Raw genomic sequence first — 24,676 nt, forward strand, 5'->3', positions numbered from 1 at the left:
ATTAAAAATGCAACTGCATTATGACCCAGCTAATCCATTTCTGGGTATTTTTCCAAAAAACCCAGAACACTAATTCAAAAGAATATATGCACACCTACATTCACTGCAGCATCATTTATAATAGCCAAGACATGGAAGCAACCCAAGTGTCCACCAATAAATAAGTATACCAAAAAGCTGATGTACATATATACAATGGAGTATTACTTGACCATAAAACAAAATGAAATATTACCACTTGCAACAGCATGAATGGACCTAGAGGTTATTATGCTAAATCAATTAAGTTAGACAGAAAAAGACAAATACCTTACTATTTCACTTATATGTGTAATATAAAGAACAATATAAACAAACAAAATTGAAACAAACTCATAGATACAAAGAACAGACTGATGGTTGCCAGAGGGGAGGGAGTTGGAAAACCAGGTGAAAATGTGAAGGAATTGAAAAGTACAAATTAGCAGTTACAAAATAGTCACAGGGAAGTAAAGGACAGCGTAGGGAATATAGTCAATAATACTGTAATAACTATTTGTGATGCTAAGGTGGATACTGGAAATATCAGGGCAACATTTTGTAAAGTATATGATTGTCCAATGACTATTCTGTACATCTGAAACCAATACAAACTAATATTAAATAGCCCTGACTGGTGTGGCTCAGTTGTTTGGGTATCACTCCACAAAGCAAAGGGTCAGCTCTTCAATTCCTGGTCAGGGCACATGCCTGGGTTGCAGGTTCAGTCCCCGGTCAGGGTGCATATGAGAGGCAAGTGACTGATGTTTCCCTCTCACATCAGTGTTTCTCTCCTCTTTCTCCCTCCCTTTCCCTCTTGCTAAAATAAAGAAAATCTTTAAACATAATAGTTATATTATTAAATATAAACTGGTATTGGAAAATAACATTTAAATATATATATACATATATGTGTGCATATATATAATTACAAACTCCCTCCCAAAAATGAGTGGCACAGAATCAAACAAAAACCAACTCAATAAAAAGCTCAGAAACAGCTCAATCTATATATGAGAACTTGGTATGTGATAGACGTAGTATCACAAATTAGGAGAGGATGGATTATTTCGCATATAGAGAAAGGAAATTGCACACACTATGGAAAAAATAAAGTTGGATTCTTACCTCACATAGTCTCCATTCATGGCCTCCAGATATATTAAAAAACCAAAACATGAAATGCAAAATTAAAACATAAAGCTAAAGAAGTTGGAAATGAGAATATCTTTACGATTTTGAGGTAGAAAACGATCTCAGACAATATTCTCAAAAACAAACCTTCAGGAGGAAAACTGACAAATGTTACACTAACAAAATTAAAGGTTCCTCTTTAAAGAAAGTCACCACATAAAAATTCGACGGATGAACAACAGACTGGGATAACTGAAATGAAAATCATTAAGACAAAAATCCCACACAAAAGAAGACAAAGGATACAACTAACCAATTTACAAGAAACAGAACCACAATGTATATAAAGACATGCTCGAACTCACACATATTCATAGGAATGTAAATTTAAAAGAAAATACTATTTTCTGCATATAAAATGGCAAAAAATTATAAATTCATGTGATTTCAAGCACTAACACAGATCTAGAAAAATGGTGCTACTGTATTTCTGGTCATAATTTAAACTATTGCAGTTATTATAAAGAACATATTGTCAGTAATTAGAAAAATTAAGTATAAGGATATACAAAGGCCTGGAAATCCTACTCTGACTGTATGCATCAAGAAAAAACTCTTGCACAGGCCCACAGGGACACATGTACAAATATTCATGGCAATATTGGTTGTGGCACCAATAAGTAAAATGAGGAATGTGCATATGAAGAAATACTTTAAAGAATTGAGATTTAGCAAGCTACATGTCTACTTAGTCATATACTCAGCTTCAGAAACACAGCATGGCATTAAGAAGACATAAAATGAGATTTGTATCATCATACAATATATATAAAGTAAAACACACACATGCAGAATTTATACATTAAGAATAAAAAAGGTAAGAATGGAAGAACATATATTCAATAAAACAGAGATTGGGGGATTAGGAATGGAAGTAGAAATGAGGAATGTAATAATATAAAACAAAAGAAGGCTTTTATGTTGATCCATAATAATATGCCATGAATGAACTAAGGGATACAATGAATTCCATTTAGAAAATATGGAAACAAAAAAGGAAAGTAAACATATTTTATAAAACTTAGAAAAAAAACAAACCTCATAAACCTTTAAATATATACACTAATGAGCTTTTAGAAATTCTATTACTGTTGGCCTTGAAGCAGAATTTTTGGTAGCACTACCAAAAACTTTGGGCCTCACTAGCACTAAAAGTAAACAGAAGGGTGCTCGCTTCAGCAGCACATGTACTAAAATTGGAATGACACAGAGAAGATTAGCATGGCCCCTGAGCAAAAATGACACGCAAATTCGTGAAGCATTCCATATTTTTACAGGGGGACAGTGAGCAGAGGGGAGAGGGAAGGGAATTTAAGGGGAAAAAGGAGGAGGGATTTGGAGGAACAAATAGGAAGGACACAGGGACGAGAACTAAAGGGGGTGGAAATGGCAGGGAGGTTGGGAGTGTGTGGTGGGGGCGGGGGCTGGGATGGAAGAAATAGACAAAAAACTGTACTTGACAAATAACTAAATAAAATTTAAAAAAAGAAATGCAATGTGAGCCATATAAGTAATTAAAAAATTTTAGTTAGCTATGTTTAAAAAAGTAAAAGAAACACTTGAAATTAATTTTAATAATATATTTTATTTACTCAATAAATACAAAATGTTAAAAAAAAGTAAACAGAAGGATAAAAACTAAAATTACATCTTAAAAATCTAAGTGGCCAACCATTCAAATAAAGGGGTATGTGATCCTCTGAGTTACTCATACAGGTACTTTCTTATTGGGCTCTATGTTGTCTCCGAAATACTGTCACTTTATAACAAATAGAGGTCCATGTTGCACATTGTGATTCCTTCTCGGTTCATATAATATCCATTTGCTTTATGAAAATGAGAATTCTAGCCTTCTGGGGTTATCTTTTTCCTAAAGATGAAACAAAGAAGAAGAAAGGGGAGAGGAGAGGAGAGGACAAAAGAAGGACAGACCTCTTCTTTTACTATGGGAAACTCAAGTCCTCCCTGAATGTCGAGGATTCCTGCGAGGGGCCAGTATGTCTCCTGTGTCAGTTGTCACCTGTCACTGATGACTACTGTTCTACAGCTGCTCTCTGAGTTCATTAACCAGTGTATCACTGAAGCTTCACATGCTCCATTTCTCTCAATCTTCCTTTGCTAACTAATGCTAAGGCTAAAAAGTAGGCATGTAATAAACGTCATGAAAGTTATGAATTATAACCCATAGGAAAATCTAAAATTTTTGTCTGGGGAAGGGGTGGGTGGAGAGGTAAAAGAGGATATAGGGGGATAAATAGTAATGGAAAAATACAATAAAAAATAAATAAATAGAAAAAAGCTAAAATATATTTTCATCAGGACAGCTCCTCCAGTTCATCAGGCAGAGACCCTTTGACGCTTTTCCCTTCCATTCTCCTGAGTTCTTTCTTCCCTCTTCTTCCATTCTTTATAAGCCCCAAGGAAACAACCAGGAAAAATGTTATTTGATACCAAAATAACTCTCTGGACTCCCCCCTTTCCCCAGAGAATAGAGCTTAACCCTCCCCCTCCTCAAATGTTGGCTGCATTTAGCAACCAGCTTCCAAGAACTCTGAAGTATGGAAAGGGAGATATACTAAAAATCAAATTAAATCTCATCAATCCACTAGGTACATCTGCAAATTATACACAGAAAACACAGAAGAGGGAAACATATACACTTAATGTATAATATTAAGAAGTCATTGTTAATCTTTTAGATATAATAATTATACCATGGTTATTTTTATTTTTTGAGAATCATCTTATAGAGATACATACTGAAATGCACACAGATTAAATGATACACTGTTTAGGGACTGCTACAAAACGATCTGAGAGGGACGAGTCAGGTGAGGGTATAAATCCCCCACACAAGAGTGGGAATGACTGTTCAAGGTGGGTGAAGGTGTACAGAGCTTCATTCTACTAGTCTCTTAACTTCTATGTATGTTTTACTCATTATATTTTAAAAAGTTAAATAAATAAATTTCTGCTGATATACTTCCCCTCAATGAGAACCATTTACATTATTAAACAGATTACTTAATGTTTCCACTTGACTTATTTTATGATTGCTTTTTATCTATATTATTAAAAAACACAAGAATATTTGTAATATAGTCATATAACCAAAGAGGCATTTTGAAGATGTTACTAAAGCCGAAGTCTGCTCAAAGATGCTTTGCTGTTACCTCTGACACCATCTGCTTTAAATATTCATGGCAAGATAATTATATTTTATATATAGTCTGCCTCAACTAGCAGCCAGCTATATATATAGACACATAGAAAAAAACAGGCATATATATATAGACAGATAGGTATAGATATAGATATAGTAGCAGTGGTCTTCTCTGAAAAGTGTACTTATTCTCTACAATATTCACCTATTATTTTATCTAAAAAAACTACTGACATACAAAACAAAATGAAAAATACATACAAAACAGAAACAGTGGCAAAAGAAGATAATGAAAAAGGAAGCCTAGAAAAAGCAAACCAGTTACCTAAAACTGGAATGTTACAAGTACACATAAATCCAGCCCTACTCTAAAACGACAGTACATCCAGAGCACTTGTAACATTCCAGTTTTCCTCATTGTGGAGCAGGTATTTCATGAAGCATCAACTTGACCCATATAGAATATCCCTCGAGACCTTTTTGACCCTAGCCTAAATTTATATAGTGAGCTTTTGATTACAAGTCATTTTCCCAGTACCCTGATACTGGAAAAAGAGATACTCAGAACCATCAGAAATTGAGCTGAATGGAAGTCTGACAACTACAGAATTAAAGACACCACATCCATCCAGACTCAGCAGGCAAGTTGGTGCCATATCTAAGACTCCATCAACCTAACATTGTTTGACCCACCTTGGAGATGCCCAGAGACTCCACCCTGCCCAACTTATGGGCCCACCCAAACTGCTTTTCCATATGAAGGCCTGGTCTGGGATCATGCTTCACAACTTCCTAAATCCTCTCAAACAAGCAACAGCTGGCCTCAGTGAGCCCCAGGTCCTGCACTAGCAGCAACCAGCCTGGATTCACAGCTCAGCCTCCCTAGGAATCTCCAAGCCCAGCCCAAGTAGCAGCCATGTCAGATTGCTCTAAAGCTCACACAGGGTGGGGAGAACACAGGCAGGGGCTGACTGTGGCCTGCACCACCTGGGAAACCCCTGAGCCTGTGCAACCAGTAGACAGCTAAACACCACATCAGAGCAACCCCACTCTACCTCAGTACAGTTGATCTTCCATGGAGAGCAGAGGTTAGTGGTCAGTGGTCACAGCCAATCTTTGCAGCTGACTGGCCTGGGTAAATTTCTCCCATTGATCTGCCAACAGCAACCAAGGTTCAATTACAAGAGGAAGGTGTATCAGCCCACACAAAGTGAGCATCTCAAGTACTCAGCTTGGGTGATAGGGGAGGCTGTGCCACTGGACACTACAGGACACATACTACATTAGGCCACATTACCAAGACAGGGAATTACTGCAGCTCTCCCTAATACATAGAAACAAACACAGGGAGGCTGCCAAAATGGGGAGACAAAGAAACATGGGGCAAATGAAAGAACAAATCAAAACTCCAGAAAAAGAGCTAAATGGTTTGGAGATAAGCAAGCTATCAGATGCAGATTTCAAAACACTGGTTATGAGATGCTCAAGAAACTTAGTGAGGACCTCAGCAGCATAAAAGAAATCAAGTCAGAAATAAAAGATATACTACATTGAAATAAAGAACAAGTTACAAGAAAACAACAGTAGAGTGAATAAGGATGAGAATCAAATCAATGGTATGGAACATGAGATGCAAACAACAAACAGAACAATCCAAAAAAAACAAGGATAGTGTAAGCAGCCTCTGGGACAACTTCAAGCAATCCAACATTTGCATCATAAGGGTACAAGAAATTAGAAATCTATTTGAAAAAATACTGAAGAAAAACTCCCCTAATTTGGTGAAGGAAATAGACATGTAAGTCCAGGAAGCACAAGAAATTAGAAGGAGAAGAGAAAGTGCAAAAAATTAGAAATCTATTTGAAAAAATATTGAAGAAAAACTTCCCTAATTTGGTGAAGGAAATAGACATGCAAGTCCAGGAAGCACAGAGAGTCCCAAACAAGATGGATGAAAAGAGGCCCACACCAAGACACATCATAATTAAAATGCCAAAGATAATGACAGAATCGTAAAAGCAGCAGGAGAAAAGAAATTAGTCCCCTACAGGGGAGTTCCCATAAGACTGTCAGCTGATTTCTCAAAAGAAACTTTGCAGACTCAAAGGGATTGGCAAGAAGTATACAAAGTACATAGCCAAGATTGCCCTACTCAGTCAGCAAAGCTATCATCACAATCAAAGGGCAGGTAAAGAGCTTCTCAGACAAGAAAAAAACTAAAGGAGTTCATCCTCACCAAAGCATTATTATATGAAATGTGAAAGGGACTTATTCAGGAAAAAGATCAAAACTATGAATAAAATGGCAAAAATACACACTTATCAAAAACTGAATCTAAGAAACAAACTAAGCAAACAAGAAGAACAGAAATAGAATCATGGTGCAGAGAGCATTTTGATGGTTGCCAGATGGGAGGGGATTGTGTGGGAATAGGTGAAGAGGCGAGGGAACTGCCAAGTACAAATAGGTAATTACAGAATAGCTATGGAAATGTGAAATACAGCACAGAAAATGGAGTAGCTAAAGAACTTATATGCATGACCCATAGACATGAACAACGGTGGGGATATTGCCTAAGCGATGGGGGTTACTGGGTGGAAGGGGGGCAAAGGGAAAAAACTATAATAGCATAGTGAGTACAATATAATAAAAAAATAATAAGCCCTGGCAGGTGTGGCTTAGTGGATTGAGTGCCAGCCTGCAAACCTAAAGGTCGCCAGTTCCAATCCCAGTCAGGGTACATGGCTGGTTTGCAGGCTAGGTCCCCAGTTGGGGGGCATGAGAGAGGCAACCAATTGATATACCTCTCACACATCGATGTTTCTCTCCCTCTCTCCTTCCCTTCCCCTCTAAGAATAAATAAAATTTTAAAGTAATAATAACTACAATGACACAAAAAACACTGTATAGTCTGCAATTCAACAGTGAATTGTACTGCTCAGTCAAGGTAAGTTGTGAGCTGATGAGATGGAATGCAAAGTGGAAGTTTTTTCTGAGAAACGAAACGGGGACTGGGTTCCAGGGCAGTCTATAGGAGCCTATTTACCTAGATTATCCAAGAAGTACCCCTAACTCAGAACCCAAAAACATCCCTGCCCCAATTTATGGCTAAATTTGGAAATAAGGAAGTTAGATGCTCCCAAAGGATATTAATTTGTTGAATTTCCTCTGTAAACAAAACCAGCAATTCCTTAGACCACTTTGACACTGACATAGCAGAAAGCACTGCCCTAATAACACTTCCTGCTATTATAAATTGAGAAATAAAGAAAAATTACTCCTCTCAAGGGCATTAAGTAGGAGTCCCAGAGTTCAGCTGCTCTGAGCCAAGTCCCATTCCACAAGGGTCCTAAGTCCAGATCATTCTGAAAATGGGTCGTGTCAAACTGTGTTTTTTTGTGGTAAAATAAACATAACATAGAATGTACCATTTTTGCCATTTATAAGTGTACAGTTCAGTAGCATTAAGTACATTCACAGTGTTGTGCAACTCAATTTATGCAACTTACTCTGTGTCTCCAAGGATTCTGCAGGCTGTTTGTGGTATGTTTTTGTTTGCACAAGAACATATTTTGCTCCCTACTCCCCAACCCTCCAATTTTCTAGGGCTTATTTTTAATGAAAGACTCTTGTGTTCTGTATCACAGAATACCAGTGGTTTTATAATCCAGGTGCAAAACTAAATGGACTAAATTATCCTGAAGACCAAGTTGTAGATCATATACATTCAAATTGACAAGTTAATTATGAAAGGAACTAATATGTCTGCCTGCATTCTGGTAGAATTAAGACTTCATTCCAGCCAAGATGCAGGCATAGGTAGATACACTTCACTTCCTCACACACCAAAAGAAGGGTAACCATTAATTAAAAAAAAAACAAAACACCAGAATTGTCAGAAAATTAAACTGTATGAAAGTCTGACAATCAGAGTTAAAGAAGAAACATTCATTGGCACCAGTAGGAGGGGTGGAGATGGGCAGCTGGGGTGGAGAGGACACAAGTCAGCAGCAAGAAGACCAGGCAGTCCCACATTTGTGTGTGGATAGGTTGGGAGGAACAACTGGGGAACAAGACAAACCACAAAATCCAGGGTTCCAGCACAGGAAACTAAAGCCTCAAGATCTCTCGCTGTAAAAACCTGTGGGAGTTGCCATGACAGGAGAAAATACCAGTCTCACAAGAAAGTTCATTGGAGGGGTCCACAGGGTCCCAGAATGTACAGAGCCCACCGAATCTGCACTAGAAAGAGCACAATCTGCTTGTGTAAAAGGAGGGAAGAGAAGAAGTGAGGCAAAAGCCAAGCAAGTGGCATTGTTCCCTCTCTGACCCCTCCCCTACATACAGAACCACAGTATGGTGACGTGGATTGCCCCACCCTGGCGAATACCTAAGGCTCCACCCCTTGCAACATAACAGGTAAACCAAGATAAAGGAATATGGCCCAAATGAAAGAACAGATCAAAGCTCCAGAAAAAAAAAATAAGTGATGAGAAGATAGATAAATAACCTATCAGATGCAGAATTCAGAACACTGGTAATCAGGAACCTCATGGAAATGGTTGAGTATGGTCGCAAAATGAAGGGAGAAATGAAGGCAAAATATACAGGGAACCAACAGTGAAGGGAGGGAAACCAGGACTTAAATCAATGGTTTGGAACAGAAAGAAGCAATAAACATCCAACTGGAACAGAATGAAGAAAAAGCAATTCAAAAAATGAGGAGAGGCTTAGGAACCCCTGAGATATCTTTAAACATTCCAACATCCAAATTATAGGGATGCCAGAAGAAGAAGAGCAAGAAATGGAAAATTTATGTGAACAAATAACGAAGTAGAACTTCCCCAATCTGGCAAAAGAACTAGACTTCCAGGAAGTCCAGGAAGCTCAGAGTCCCCAAGAAGTTGGACCCAAGGAAGCACACACAAAGGCACATCATAATTAATTACCCAATATTAAAGGTAAGGAGAGAATATTAAAAGCAGCAAGAGAAAAGGAGTCAGTTACCTACAAAGGAGTTCCCATAATACCATGGGCTGATTTCTCAAAAGAAATCTTACAGGCAAGACGGGACTGGAAAGAAGTATTCCAAGTCATGAAAGGCAAGGACCTACATCCAAGATTGCTCTATCCAGCAAAACTATCATTTAGAATGGAAGGACAGATAAAGTGCTTCTCAGATATTGTCAAGTTAAAGGAGTTCATCATCACCAAGCCCTTATTATATAAAATGTTAAAGGGACTTATCTAAGAAAAAGAAGATAAAAAACATGTATAGTAAAATTACAACAAACTCATGACTATCAACAACTGAACCTAAAAAAAACAAAAACTAAAGCAAACTAGTACAGGAACGGAATTAGAAATGGAGAACAAAGGGAGGCTTATCAGTGGGAAGAGAGAGGGGGAGAATGGGGAAGGGTAAAGGGAAGAAGCATAAATGGTAGGTAGAAAATAAGACAGGAGCCAGTTAATAGTATAGGAAATGGAGAAGCCAAAGAACTTGTATGTACGACTCATGGACATGAACTATGGTGAGGGGAAAGCTGGAGGGAGGTGGAATGGAAGGCAGAGGGGAATTAAGGAGAGGAAAAAAATGGGACAACTGTAATAGTATAATCAAGAAAATATACTATAAAAAAGAAAAAGACTTCTAGTCCTTTCTCTTTAGCAATGTTTTAAACACATATAACTTTACTGCGATATCTTTAAGAAATATATCTTTATTTAAGAAATATCTTTACAGAAATATATTTAAGGTGTACAACTTAATGAATTTATGTGAATGTGTATACTGTGAAAAAATATCACCATCAGTTAATTAACTTATACATCACCTTAATAGTTACCCTTGTATGTTTTTGTGTGTGTGTGTGTGTGTGTGTGTGTGTGTGTGTGTGTGTGTGTTGAGAAGACTTAAAATCTATCCTCTTAGAAAATCTATTAAATAGAAAATACTCAACGAGAGGAACTCTCTATTCACATTACCAGCATGGCTACGATTTCATCAGGGTCCTATAAGTAGGAGGTCAAAGGAGAAAAAAAAAAGCCATACAAAGCTTTGCTCAAATAACTAAAACCAATTAATTTTCACAATAGAAACATAGTATCAAGAGATAGTATAGTAGCTTTTGCCTCATCAATAATATAGAATATAGTAATACAATAGCTTTTACTCTGATTAATCTGCTACAGAGGTTGTATCCTAGTAACAATCAAGCTATTCTTTATTTTAAGGCTTACACATATAGGAACACTAGTTCTGCCAAATTAAACTATCAATTTTATTCTGAATTTGTCAGCTGGTTTATTAATAAAGGGATATATTGTTTGGTAAATGAAAAAGGCCTAGTGTCTCTGGTCCCATTCCTATCTCCTATGGCTAAGCTTCTGAGGAAAGGGCGACTTTGGGGCCCACAACTCAGCACAGTGGCTAGATAATCGTAAGCACTGGAGGAGTACTGACCGGAGACTCTCCTCACAGTAGATTCACTCACCTTGTGAGTTAATGCAGGAGAAAAAAGCACCTGGATGATCCTAAGAATAGAGTTTGCAGGATAATTACAGCACAGACAAAAGGAACCACTGAATGGAAAGCCCCCTGGCGCACTGGATGGCAAGCTCTGCTAAACAAACACACTGATTGTTTTTAAGGCTGGGGTTGTATTTAAACCAAGTTGCACTGCAGTTCATTTCAAAGAAATTACTTCATAGCTTCAGGAATCCCCTATGAAATCAGTTACTACAAATTTCTATTTCTTATTTGTGAGCAAACTAATCATGAATTAATCACTGAACCATCATGTCTTTATACAGATTTGCATCAGATCAGATTTGCTCACCACGCCGGCTGCCAATTATTATACTAAAAATTAACACATGCTCCATTAGGGGTAACAGAGGATTCTGCTACGTGATGAATATACAAAAGATAAAATTTAATCAATAAGCTGGCCACTCACATGACAGAAGATTTAAAATGAACAGCAGGAGTTAAAATTCTTAAGAAAACTAAACGGTAGGGCTCAGCTGACCTGATGACTAAACAGGCCAGCTGTGTGGGAGAAGTCCTACAGCAGTAAGAGTTACATCTGCTTCCTATGAACTTCTTTCGCAAGCCCAGTGTTTTCATATCTTTTCTTGCATCAGAATTTGTAACATTCCTGAGAGCCAATTAAGGACAAAGACTCTCTTGCCAAATTTTAATGAAAAGCACTAAGCCAATTAAGGTCACACCATTAGTGAAGTTTTTAAAAGTGTCCTCAGCATCATATAGTCATAGGCATTAAGTGAACACTGACTTAAGGTAATGCCCCCAGCCAGCACAGCCACTCCGTCATAGCACCCTCCCCCGGGGGGTCCTAGACTGAGTTAATCCATTATCATTATGCGTTGGCTATCACAATAGGGTGCTCGCTGTACCAAGAACTGAGTTCAAAAGTATACTACTAAATGAGTAGCATTTAATTTACTTCTAACAATTCTTTGAGTGAGATGCAATCATTCTCACTTTATAGATAAGAAAACTGAGGCTTAGAAAAGTGAACTTGCCAAAGTGACTCAGTAGGTCATGGAGCTCGGACGTGAACCCAGAGTTTGCCTCAGAGCCTTGTTCTTAACTATTATACAATCTTGTCTTCCAAACCACTGAAGCTGGAATAGTTTAAAAACCCATGCCATTTCAAAATGGTCAGAAAAGTCAGCAGACTTATGTTTTCATCAGTTCACACATACTACACTTGTGAATTCGGGCCTTAAAAGAACACATTTGGAAAAAGTTATACTAAGGTCTCTCTCCACTCATGAGGATGCTGTAGAAGTAAAACAACTCAGTAAATAAAATGATGAGATAATTCTGATCTACAGTCTACTTATTTCTGTATCTGTAACCCCTACACTTTGGATCATACTGCTGTGTTCACATAATGGCCATAATGGAGTCAAGAATGTCATTTGAGTACACTACAGAAGTTTTTCAGTCCAGTGGTTCTCTAAGAGAAAGGCAGGTAGGTCCCTTGTGGGTCTTCCCCAGTTCTGATTTCTTCAGGAGGCATGTGCCAAGAATGAGATGTGTTCTACAAACACATGATGCTAATGTGCCCTCTGGCTGAGGAGTCACCTTAGTACTGTGCTCTGAGGTACATAAATTCAGCAGTTACAATATTCAAACTAAAATCCTTTCTCAAATACTTACTGACCATGAGACCTGCAGCCACCTATTTAAGTTCTATATGACCAGCATAGTGATGGCCCTGCAGGTATCTACTCAATAAACTTTAGTTATTACCTACAGAAATCCAGTTGGATGGCTTATTTGAATTTCTTGAATGTAGTGAAGAGTAGCTATTCTGACCCTCTGTTAATCTGGTAACTGTAACAATGAACCCAAATTTGCTCCTCTGAATCTATCTCAAGTTGTTCTTGACTTGTAAAGCAAAATAGAACAAGTTCCCTTCCTATTTCACATAAGACAGTTAATCCATTCCTGATGGCATTTTGAGAATTTAAACATTAACCATAATAGCTTTAAAAAGCCATCATTTTGCAATAAATAAACTGCTAAAGAATAGATGGTACAAAAAGGTTTGCATTTCAATAGAACTAGCTTTATTATTTTTAAAAAAACAAAAGATGGTCTAAAAGCAAATGTGGATTTGTACCAAGGGATGGACATGACCTGGTACTTACAAAGGAGCTGCTGTGTCATAAATGAAAACAGCATGTTAGGAGACACATAATATTTCAGGTGCAGTCTGCTTGAATAATCTGGAGATGCAAATTAACTGAAAGAAGGTGCTCTGCCAAGCAAACAGTGTGAACAACAACAAAAAAACCACCAGAAGATACTTCCAGGGAACTAAGTGGTGGCAGCACAACAGGCATCATCAACTCACAGTCTTCTCATTTTCCCCATTTTCCATAATTTTCCTCTTCTTTTCATCTGTTTTTTTCTTGAAGATGTTATTTCGGTAAAACTGAAGTTCTTTGATGCTTTCACTAATGTCGTCGAGTGCCCTACAAACAAACATACCATACTGAATTGAAGTGCCCCAGAACAGGAGGCAACAATCGCTTTACAAAGCACACCTTTTCATAAATAACTTAAGAACAAAAGGTACTAGTGTAAATGCCACTATCTGACATCAAGAACTGGAACATTTCAGTAAAGCAAACTTAAGAGCTTTTAAAGAAATTTTCGATACATAAAACTTTTCTACTATATAACAGATTAAAAGCTTCCCAAAACAGTTCCATAAGTTGGTGATGTGTTCCACACAAAAAAAAGAATCCCAGAGCCAAGTAAGTTTAGGAAAAACTGGATTAAACATTTCTTTTTTTTAAGTTCCTTACGAGCATTTAATGTACTAATGTGTATTGTGAATTCCCAAGAGGAGGCTGTGCTATACACAGAGTATTTCTAAAACTTAATCACATCTATGGAAAAACTAACAGCTCATGGATCACAGCCTGCAAAATACTGTCAATACTTAATGACATCCCTGCACAAAATGTACTGACATACTAGAACGTAACTCACGCCTCAGTCTTCACAATAAACACCAATTTTCAGGCAATGCCCAACCATGAAAGAGGGTCCAGCTCCTCTCTCAGCACGATCTGTGCTATAAACAATGGCAGCCCGCCTCCACCTAACAGCCTTTCTCCTCCTCCAACAGCCTGTTAGTCTGAGAGTTCAGGCAACCAAGATTACTAGAACAGTGTGCAAGTAAATCAGTAAGCTCTGAATGATGGGCCAAGGGTCTCTTCTAGAGAAGAAACTGCGCAAACTTCAGTGTAACAGTTTTTCAACAGTTATTCTGTGGTTAAGGCAACAATTTTGCTTTCTTCCCAGGTCCAGGTTCATGGTAGAGAGCTGAAACCACCAAAAATACAGCCTCTGACTAAATCAAGGTACACACATCTTATTCACACTACTGAAATTTAAAAAAACTGAAAACCTTCAGTACTTTTATAACCCATAATGTGTAAAACCTGACCAATCTTGATCTGAGCCTATTTATAGTCATTCATAATAACATTCAGAGTGAATATCCATACATTTCACTGTAGAAACGCCAATGTTTTTGTTTGTTTTGAATCCTCACCTGAGGACACACCTAACTGATTTTAGAGAGAGGAAGGGGAGAGAGAGAAACTGATCAGCTGCCTCCTGTACGCATCCTGATTGGAGGTCAAACCTGCAACCTAGGCACGTGCCTGACCAGGAATCAAACTGTCAACCTTTTGGTGGATGGGACAATGTTCCAACCAACTTAGCCACCCTGACAGAGCAAACTATCAATGTTTTTGACTATAGGCTGCTTCATCAGACTTTGTTAGGGGTATTCATAATAATCACAAGTACTCTATTCTCTTTCTAAAATCTGAGAAATTCTAAATGCAAACACATCAAGCCCCGATTATTTCAGATAAGATATTCTACTCATGTATTACTGTGCTATAGTCCATGCAAGTCCTATTTAACTTTTTTTTTTAGAGAGAGAGGGGGAGGGAGGAAGAAAAAGAGGGAGAAAAACAGTAACATGCATAAGAAACATCCACCTGTTGCCTCTTGCACGCCCCCCAACCAGGGACCTGGCCTACAGCCCAAGCATGTGCCCCAACCAGGAATCAAACCAGAGACCCTTCAGTCTGCAGATGCCCAACCCACTGAGCCACACAAGTCAGGGCACACGAGTCCAATATTTAAAAACCTAAGAATGCCAGATTCTTTAGAGCAGGGACTTAGTCTTTCTGTATTTGCCTAAAACTGTTCCTGGCACATAGTAGGAATGCAGTAAATGGATGAACCAAATGCTGTCCTTAGAAACTGGCTGCTAAATCCCCCATCAAGTTTATGTTCCTCCTGAAGGACAACGAAAATCAAAAAGTAAAAGAGGACACTAAATACATTGGATTCTTAAATTCCTTGTATACTTGTTCCTAAAGTTTCAAACAAACAAACAAATCTGAAAAACTAAAAAGTGTCGAAGTTAGGTTAACTGAATATACAACTGTACAAAAAGTGTTCTGATTTTAAATGACTAAGAGTTGATATTCTTGCTGGGAAGAAAATTAATACTGCTCATTATTAGGAAATGACAGTTTCCTAGGAGTTAGACAGTTTCACATACCTACTAAGTTACCTAGAAGTTTTAGAACTGCAATAAAGACATAAGACCCTAATGCTAGAATCCTGACCAGAATTTCTGATAATCTTGGTAAAAGAAAGTTATTTTTATGCTAGTTGTCCTTTATTTTTCCCCCAAGGAAAAAGAGTAGTAAAGAGATTATTTCAGGCAATCAGGAATCTGGCATGTCAGATTGCCAAGCACTGGAAGGACCCAAACTTACCTGTGAGAAGCAGCCTTCTTTGGTGCAAATTCATATTCTTCTGGATACCAGCGTCTATACACAGCAAAAATGGAACTCTCAAAGGCAAGTGTCTCAAATACACTGAATACTTTTGTAACCAGCTTATCAACTAAAAAAGGCACTTGGGTTGTGACTACCAAGTTGCCTCTTTGCTTGGGCTTCTATCTTCTACCCTCTCCTCTCTTCATTCTTAAATATTCTCTTTGGGTAAGCTCATCAGCGCATAAGATTCCTAAATCTGTTAACTCCAGCCCAGCTCTCTCCTGAGTTTCTGTCATGGATGCCTAAATGATTGCTGGAGACACCTAAAAATCCATCAGATACTTCTAATTACACTATACAAAAATCATACTCCCATCCTTCTCAATACCTCCCTCCCCCAATCTACCAGTCTGCTTTCTCTTACTTTCCTCTTTATCTTTGAACAGATCCATCATGACCTGCCTACCAGATCTAGAAACGCTAGAATCACTTTGTATCTCCTCCTTTTCCTCACTCCCCCATTCAAGCACTGAATGCCAGCCAAACGATTTTCTCCAGTATTTCATCCCTTACCCTCTCTACCACCCAAGTTCCATTTTCCTAGCTCATTCTTCTCTCTCCAGGATGATGCTAGAGTCTCCTTTCTTATCTCCCTACCTCTTTTCTTGCCACTTTGTAATCAGTATGATCTAGTCACATCATTCATTCTTCTATTTAAACTTTCCAAAGAAACTCCATCCTTTAAAAGAGGAACTTGAACCTCCTAGCATGGCAGACAGGCCCTTCCTAACTTTGGGCCTCACCCCCACTTTTACCAACCCCATGCTTTGCCCTCCAGCATTAATGAACTATTTGTAGTTCCTTGAATATGTTTTATCCTTATCTTCCTGCTCCCTATCTTTACACCCCTTCCCATTCTCTAGAATGCTCTCTCCTCACATAAATACCTGAAAAACTTCCATTCTTCTTTAAACCTCAATTTAAAAAATACTTCCTATGTGAAGTGTTCCCATTCCCCCAACTCCAGCACTTAGCTGCTCCTTCCCTTGGACCTTCAATATTCTACATACACATTTCTGTTACAGAAGTCATCAACTGCATATTTTTAGGGTGTGGTTTTTTTTTTACACATCAGTCAACCCATTAAATTTTAAGCTACTTAAGGGTTTTTCATCTATATGTTCCCGGCACATAGGCCTATGTATGTGGCACAGAATGAGTGTTTAATGTATTTTCTGACTAATGAAACTGATATGGAAGATTTCTCACCAGTTTCCAATTTTCACCAGTCCAGAATAAATTAAGGTCCTGTCCAAGTGAGTATGGGAGGAGGAAGTTATACGCCCACTTTGTACTCCCTGTTCTACAGCTCTATTCAAGCACTTTACACAAATTTTCAGTTAAAACATGCTAAATGAGAATGATTCCTAAATAGAGCCCTTACCTGCACAGTTCCTTAACAGTGCTCACATCAATTATTCTATAATGAAGATGTTTCATGAACTGGGGCATATATTTGTCCAGAAACTTCTTATCTGCGTGAACTGAATTTCCTAGAAAGACATAAAGTACACATCTGTGTATTTCTAGTAGTGTGCGACAGGATATGAAAATTCATAAACTGTATTTGAAATAGAGACAATTTTTAAAATTCAAACAAGTCTTAAAAGCATCTCAGAATTGAGGGCATCTGATCTGGTTACACATACAGATTCTGAGTATTTAGTCATATATAAATTTGTAAATGGTCTCTCTCTGGACAAAAGGATAAATCTATCATTCCACATAGTTAAAATAATGTACAAATCTGTTATTTTTTATATCAATTAGATGTGCAAATTTTCTCACAATGTCACAAAACACTCACCACTAACACTAAAAATTTAACTTTTAATGAATCACATAAGTTGGTAAACTTTTATTATCCTTCCAGTTCTAATAAATCATATCCATATTCATGTTTACATATAGTAATTTATATTAAAAACACTAAATTTTAAATGAGAACTGTAAGATAGACACCAGCTACACTGGTGAAGGGAAAAGTGTATACATTCTATGCTCTAGTACTTACTGTCAAATCTTTTTTATGAATGTTTAAGGAAAATGTTAGTTACTATATCAATTTACATATACAAACAAAAATACATCTCCACAGAACATTAACTTCCCTGACAAGGCAGTGCTTCCAAAAGCTTAGAGGAAAGGCTTGCAGTCTTTAAAAAGACAATGTCACATGGAATAGAAAACACAGGTGGACACTTTAGATTGAGAATTAAGAGATAATATCCAAATGAAATGCATGAGCCTTGATTAAATCCTTGTTCAACAAGGAGATATTTTGGATGTAGATCAGATATTAGCTGATATCACTGAATTATTTTTAATTATCCTAAATGTGATAATAATACTGTGGTACCATAAAAAATATCCTTACTCTCAGGAAATGCTTGATGAGGTCATTAGAAATAAAGTGTCATGGTGCCTGCAATTTAATTTTAAATGTCCAATAAAAATGTTTGCTACTACGTCAATTTACAAAAACAAACATGGCACAAGTTTAACAATTACTAGTAATTTATATTAAATTTTTTTTCCAACTTTTCTGTACATTTGAAAATGTTCAGTAATAAAAATGAGAAAAAATTTTATTGAGTTAGTGTGTGTACCCCAGATCTCAGGTCAGGTTTAGGGCATTTCCTCAATACTCATGCGTAAGTTATACAAGGACACGTAATCACACACATAAGCTGTGTATATAATCCAAATTAGGGTTAAGTAGAAGACATGAAGGTCTCGGCTGATCTTTCTGGAACTGAAGTCTCTTGAACCATTACAATGGAAGACTATTTATAAGGTACACAAAGGAATGGACTTTACCTGCAAGTGGACAGAGCCCCGGAGGAGTCTGCTGTCGTACAAAGGATAGAAACTCGTATTCTGCCTGCTGCAATGTCATTGTACTCTCCTTCACTGCTTTGGTTAGGCCAGACTGCAAGAGAGAATCCCCAGCCCCACCAGAAACACATGAAGTCAGTTTTCAAAGGCATCAGAAATAAACCTCATTTCTAAAATAAGCAAATATAACCATAAATGAACCATTTATAGAGCCCAAGTTCAAACTGAAATTACCATCTTTGCAGATTATTTTTCCTTAAGAATCCAAGTTAAATAAGCTATGTTCCTGATTGTTAATAGTATTTCCAGTCAAAAAGGTGGTACTTATAGTCAAAGGACATAATCTCTGGGAAGAAACAACTATTACCAGGAGAGCAGCATTCCCTCTTCTCTGATGTCTATCTGACCTCATCCAAAAGACTGATCTGAGCAATACTTGACAATCCACAATGTGGTCTCAATAGACTGAATGTAGTAGAGGAAAAAAGAAGACATCAAGGGAAGATGATCTTCAGAGGTCCCAAAGATGAAAAGTAAACAAATTATCACTTTCCCAGGCTGGCCAAACAGTCGTCCCTTAACTCTTTGTAAAATACCATCCAACAACAGTACAGGCTTCAGGTGTTCTTACTGAGCCTCAGGGCCGGAATCCTGCTGTTTGGTAATGTTACCTTCCCATGATGCTCCTTACACCAATCTGACATGCTGTCCAGTAACTCATCTGGCTGTTTTATTATCAGGTTAGGACCCTGTGGATGGGAAAAGCCATTAGTCATCCAGAAGCAACAGGGATAACCTTGGTTTCTGAGGTAAAGTTTAAGCTGCTTTGAAGATTAAATATATATACCAGAGAAAGGAAGAGATGAGGGCACATTTTTAACTCTGAAAGTGGTCCTCATTATAAACAGTAGCACTGTTTATAATGGCAAAAAAGAATAAATGAACACACACAAAAATTTTTATTATACACACGCACAACTGAAAACTGAAATGATCACTAAGAGAAGAAATAGGCTTCTATCAAGGCCAACAAACTATACCCCGGCCTGTGGCCTTTTCTACTTTGTTGCCAGCAAGCTAAGAATAATTTTTACATCCGTAAAAAGTTGTAAAACAAACATGTAACAGAGTTATATGGCACTCTAATCCTAAAATATTTAATATTTGGTCTTTTTTAGAAAAGCTTCCCAACCCCTGATTCTGGGTTCATTTTGAAGTATCTACACTGCCTAGTAAAAAAAGCCAATTGTAGAACACTGTATACATGCACATGAATTCATTTACATTTGTTTTAAAATATATATATACACATTTATATATGCATACAAAATACCGAGAGAACACAAAACCTTGGTGAGTATTATGGGGCAGAAGAACAGGGTGAGAAACCAATTGCTTACTACACCTACTTTTTGGATAAAGTTATACTGGTTAATTTTAACCGTATGTTCAAACTAAAAAATTTAAAAGGTAACTGGTGACAAATGAAAAGTTAAAGTGGCCTTCAAATTCTCAGCTTTATTTAATAGAATATTCAACTGTGAGTGTCTTGGATAGAGTCCCAGCAGTAACAGAAGCCCAATTTGCAGCACTGAAGCAAGTTACCTTGGCCTTAAGTTTCTCCTTCTGTACAATGGAGATAATAAACTGCCCCCCTACCCCAAAAGGGATGTTAAGATAAAAGAAATTACAGATACAGAGTTCTTTGAACTCTCCAGAAAAAAAATACTACAAATCTAAGGCATTATTACTATTAAGGTGGTAAAAATTATTTGCAATCACTGAAAGGAATGGCTAAAATTTGACTAAAATATGCCTAACATCCTACAACTAACAAGGAGTTTAAACCAAACAAGAAAACCATTTCTATAAAGAAGATTGCCATTATCAAAAATTTTGCTCTGATCACAAATTTTCTAAAAAGCCAAAACCACATATTGTAAAAAACAGTTCTGGCAAATGATGATGGGAAAAGTTAACTCCTGTCAATCTAAGGCTATATATCTAATTCCAGATCCCAGTAAGACACTCACAGAAGCACTTTCAGAGTAGGATGCTTGTTCTTCTACCAGCATAAAACACTTTCCCTCAGACTCATATATAAAAATGAAACTTATTTTCCACAAAACTGACACATAAGTGCCAACAACCTCTAAGCATTTTTTTAACATCCTTATCCTCATCTGACTGAGTCTATTTACAAGTGTCCCACTCATCTGCAGCTGGTGAGTACAGACCCAAATTTCCTCCAGGGTACATATCAACTAACTGGTCCATTAAACTGTCACTATTTCACCATTATATCAACAGTCTAAAGGAAAAAACTCTTCTTCAGCCAAGGGTAAGTAGGGCTGGTAAAATACAAACACTTCTCTTCACTATTCACCCCTATTAAATGCCAAGTAACAGCATAAAACAAACAAACCTAAAACTCACAGCTTTTTAATATAAATAAATTTATTTACTTAAAACTTTTTAAAAGCTACTTGCTGTGACGAGAGATGCACAGTCTAATGGCTCTCCTCCAGCTGCTATATCAGGAGGTACTCCAGGACATATGCCTGCTGCTCCACGAAAGAAGCGGTTCATCTATAAATGCCTTCTCCCTTTTACCTACCCAGGAGAGTAAGTCTTAACTATAGATTTATGAAATTCATCCAGTGCCGGTAACACATCTATCCTACCCTCTAGGAACTTACTTTAACAGGACTGTCTTTCCCACAAACATACCTGTGTTCCTACTCTGGTTTCTCACTGCCTCTGGACCTCTGGATACTGCTGACAATATGAAAAGAGTTTCTCAAGGCCAGGGATGTCACCCTCTATCAATCAGATGCTGTCATATACTTATTAAATGTTCCAGGTGTGTTTTATTTTGTTATGTTTAATATCTCAGTTAAAAGTAACTTTTTAAAACTTTAATCATGTCCAGTATCAATGACAGAATATTTTATGATTCTGAATCAACAGATTTTCTAAAATCTTAATACAAATCCAGAAGAATCACATGTCCTAGTTGAAAAAGCAAAACCTGAATAAAAGGAGTCAGGTTAAAGTCAAGGTTATGATAGAAAGATGTCAACTATGGCATGAGCCACCAATCCTGATGGGACTATATAGCTGGTTGTCTTACTGGTTAGGGGCACTTTACTCAGAGTGCCTGGGTTAAACTCCTGGGTCCTGCAATAATTAGTCAAGTGGCCATAGGCAAATCACTGAAATATCTCTCCTCCAACATGTCCTCCTCTATAAAAAGAGTATAACAATCAGTAGCTACCTTACAGTCATTGTTAGATTAAGAGTGAGTACATTAATGCTCTTAGAGCTGTGCCTGGCACACAGTAAGTGCTCAGTAAATGACAGCATTTATGTTTCTGTAATTTCTTGCATGGCTTATTGAAAAATAACTGGTCTGAAATGAATTACTTTGGTTGTAGTACCAACCCTACCATGCAAGACCTAGCACAATACTTTGTATCTTCATCTTATCTTTTAAATAAGGAGACAGGGATAAGCAATCTTTAGATTTCCAATATGCTCTAAATGGTATGGGTATATTACAGGGCATCACATACTTCAGCCAAAATGTTGAGATCAGAATCAGTTATCAGACAGGCCATCTCAATAATCTGGTCCTTCTCAATGTCCAATCCTGTCATCTGTAATAAAAAATAAATATATAACACACATCTTTTTAGCCTATTTTGCTCAAATTTATGTAATAGGAATTCCCTCAAGCAGGTTAAATTAATATCCCACAGCCAAGACAGAAGAGACAATAATGCTCCTCGGGCAAGCCCTCAAGGCACTAAATATTAGTCATTTATTCAATAAACATTTACCAAAAACCTGCTATTTGTCAGGCACCCTGGTCCTACTCTAGGACAGATGCTGAATAAGCAAAATCAAGTGCTGACAGCATTCAGTTTTGAAAGAGTTAGATAACTAACATCGCTACATCTCTACAGAGTTTACAAACTTTCCATATTGATTACACCACTTGACCTTCATCACAAGCAAATGTAGAAAGTACTGTTATAACCTTCACTTCATACGTGAGAAAACTGAGGCTTCAAGAAAGGGGGAGCCCTTAGCATGAGTATGGGAAACCTAAAGGGAACACAACTGGGAGCTAATCCCAATTCAGATCCTTACTAACAACACTGTCTTGAGTGAGCTGAATCCTCTTTCTGGGACTCAGTTTCCTGGTTTGTGACAGGGCGGATAAGGCTGAGTCATTTCCGGAGTCGGTCTAGCTCCAATAACCTAGGGTCCTGTATGCCAGGGTAGAGGGTCTAGCAGAGTTGTTGTCCCCTCCCGTCCACCTCTGTCACCCTAAGCTCAAAGGGGCCACAGCGCTAGACAGCCCTGTCTAGGCAGAGCTGGGGGAACACAGCCATACGGATGACTCCTCCCCTTTGAAAAGAAACCCTGGAGTTCAGCACAGTACCCAAACCCGCAGGACATCTGCCCCCTGACTCTCCCCGTACCGCCCACACCAGGGAGGCACTCACCTGCCACATCTGAGACCCAGACACCAGCCGCTCTTCCCGGACTTCGCCACTCCGACCAATCGCGAAAACTCACTCGCCTCCCCTTATCGCCACCCGCCCCCACCCCCGACCTCACTCACCTCCAGATCCACCCAGACCATCCGCTGAGCCATGCTCTCCCCTGCCGCCATGGCTCCGCCACCTTCGCAGACACCCCGCGCCCCGAACTGCCCGCGACTACCACCCACACCTCCCAACAGCCTGGAGCGGAGGGAGCCGCCTAGCATCACCCGGCACGAGCAGACACTGCCCCAAACTCTCCAGCAGCGCTGGCGCAGGCGCGATAGTCGCTAAACGTCGCAAACCCACTGGGAGGCGCAGAAACAAAAACCACAAGTCCCAGCATCCAGTGCGCCGGCTCGCCCTAAACAACCCGGTTTAACTGTCCAGTGGGATGCTGGGATTTACAGTCTTGCCTATTATTGAGACCGATTTCTCCACCCCCGCCACGTGTTTTCCAATGTTATTGGACGCGCTAGTTTTTCAGAACAGGTTTATTCGTGTCGTGAGTGGTTCCCTGAGTCTGGGAACTTTCTTACTTTGGTCGAAAAATACCTGGTTATCCCTCCTCGGTTTTTTTTTTCAAATATATATTTTGCTTTTGTGTCCCCCCCACCCCCACCCACCGCTACCACCACTTTTTTTACTTGCCTTCCCCACCAGTGCGTATTAGTGCTGAAGTTCCTTTCGTCATGGCAAAGTGTTACTTACTCCTAATTTCCTACGCACGGACGTTGTTTCAGTTCAGCTGCTGGGTATCAGTGGTAATGACTGCTACTCTACCCTCAGAAGTTCTCAAAATTGAATCTGGTCCTTGTGTAATAAATCCAGGCGGCAGGAAAAATTAAAATGAACTAAAAATAGCTCGGCTCCCTCTGTATGTAACCTGCTTTGGTTTTGATGAAACTATCTTTAATTCATCATTCCCACAAGCAAAGATGGCCACCAACAGGACCTCTTAAGTCTTCCTTACTCAGTAACAAATTTGTGCACTGAGTGCGACTTTGTTACAAGCATCTGTTTCAACCTGGCATTATATCCTCAATGTATATTTTCTGAAAGTGGTTTCGCCACTAATTACAGCGCTTGGTGAGCTGGTTTTGTGAGAGAAACTTTGTTGCCTAATCAGCTTGTACAAATAGTGTGATGTACAGCATTTCGCCTTCAACTCCTTTGTCCTACTTAACCCACCACCAGCCCAGGTGCAGAGAAATTCTGAGGGGTCATCAAGTTGTGCGCACAGATTATGTACATACAGTATATAGACTTTCATTATGTGGGATGTGTGTATATTGTAACTGCATTGTCTTAGGAGTCGAATTGTTTTGTTAGAGGGTGCTATTTGTGGCCACTTTATGAGAAAAAGTCTACATTTCTTTTTTAGTTTTTTCTTAGTTTTTTAAAATTTTATTTATTGATTTAGAAACAGAGAAAAAGAGGAAGGGAGAGAGAGAAACATGGATTTGTTGTTCCACTTATTTATGCATTCATT

General features: G+C 38.3%; 1 protein-coding gene and 1 non-coding gene across 7 annotated transcripts in view; one reads left to right on the forward strand and one right to left on the reverse strand.

Annotated features, from left to right (window-relative positions):
* Positions 1-23,474, reverse strand: part of REXO2 (RNA exonuclease 2) — a 30,890-nt gene extending 7,416 nt beyond the window's left edge. Inside the window, exons 1-8 of one of the 6 annotated variants that reach the window (XM_053670441.1) lie at positions 23,265-23,469; positions 22,207-22,290; positions 19,303-19,380; positions 18,614-18,725; positions 17,178-17,286; positions 15,731-15,784; positions 13,270-13,390; positions 5,464-5,529 (exon numbers count right to left, since the gene is read on the reverse strand). In XM_053670441.1, coding sequence (XP_053526416.1) covers positions 5,479-5,529; positions 13,270-13,390; positions 15,731-15,784; positions 17,178-17,286; positions 18,614-18,725; positions 19,303-19,380; positions 22,207-22,290; positions 23,265-23,411 — 756 coding nt within the window. In that variant the 5' untranslated portion in view covers positions 23,412-23,469 and the 3' untranslated portion in view covers positions 5,464-5,478. Of the gene's footprint in view, positions 1-5,463; positions 5,530-12,959; positions 13,391-15,730; positions 15,785-17,177; positions 17,287-18,613; positions 18,726-19,302; positions 19,381-22,206; positions 22,291-23,264 lie in introns of those variants that run through there. The other 5 variants (XM_053670438.1, XM_053670442.1, XM_037143638.2 and 2 more) reach the window with 5 other exon arrangements.
* On the forward strand, positions 2,379-2,485 carry LOC119048098 (U6 spliceosomal RNA). Its single transcript, XR_005082261.2, has one exon. It is a non-coding gene; the product is annotated as a U6 spliceosomal RNA (small nuclear RNA).
* Positions 23,475-24,676: the final 1,202 nt, after the last annotated feature.

This window comes from Artibeus jamaicensis, unplaced genomic scaffold (genome assembly GCF_021234435.1).
Source record: "Artibeus jamaicensis isolate MK-2021 breed Jamaican fruit bat unplaced genomic scaffold, CSHL_Jam_final contig_585, whole genome shotgun sequence".
NCBI classification, from domain to species: Eukaryota; Metazoa; Chordata; class Mammalia; order Chiroptera; family Phyllostomidae; genus Artibeus; species Artibeus jamaicensis.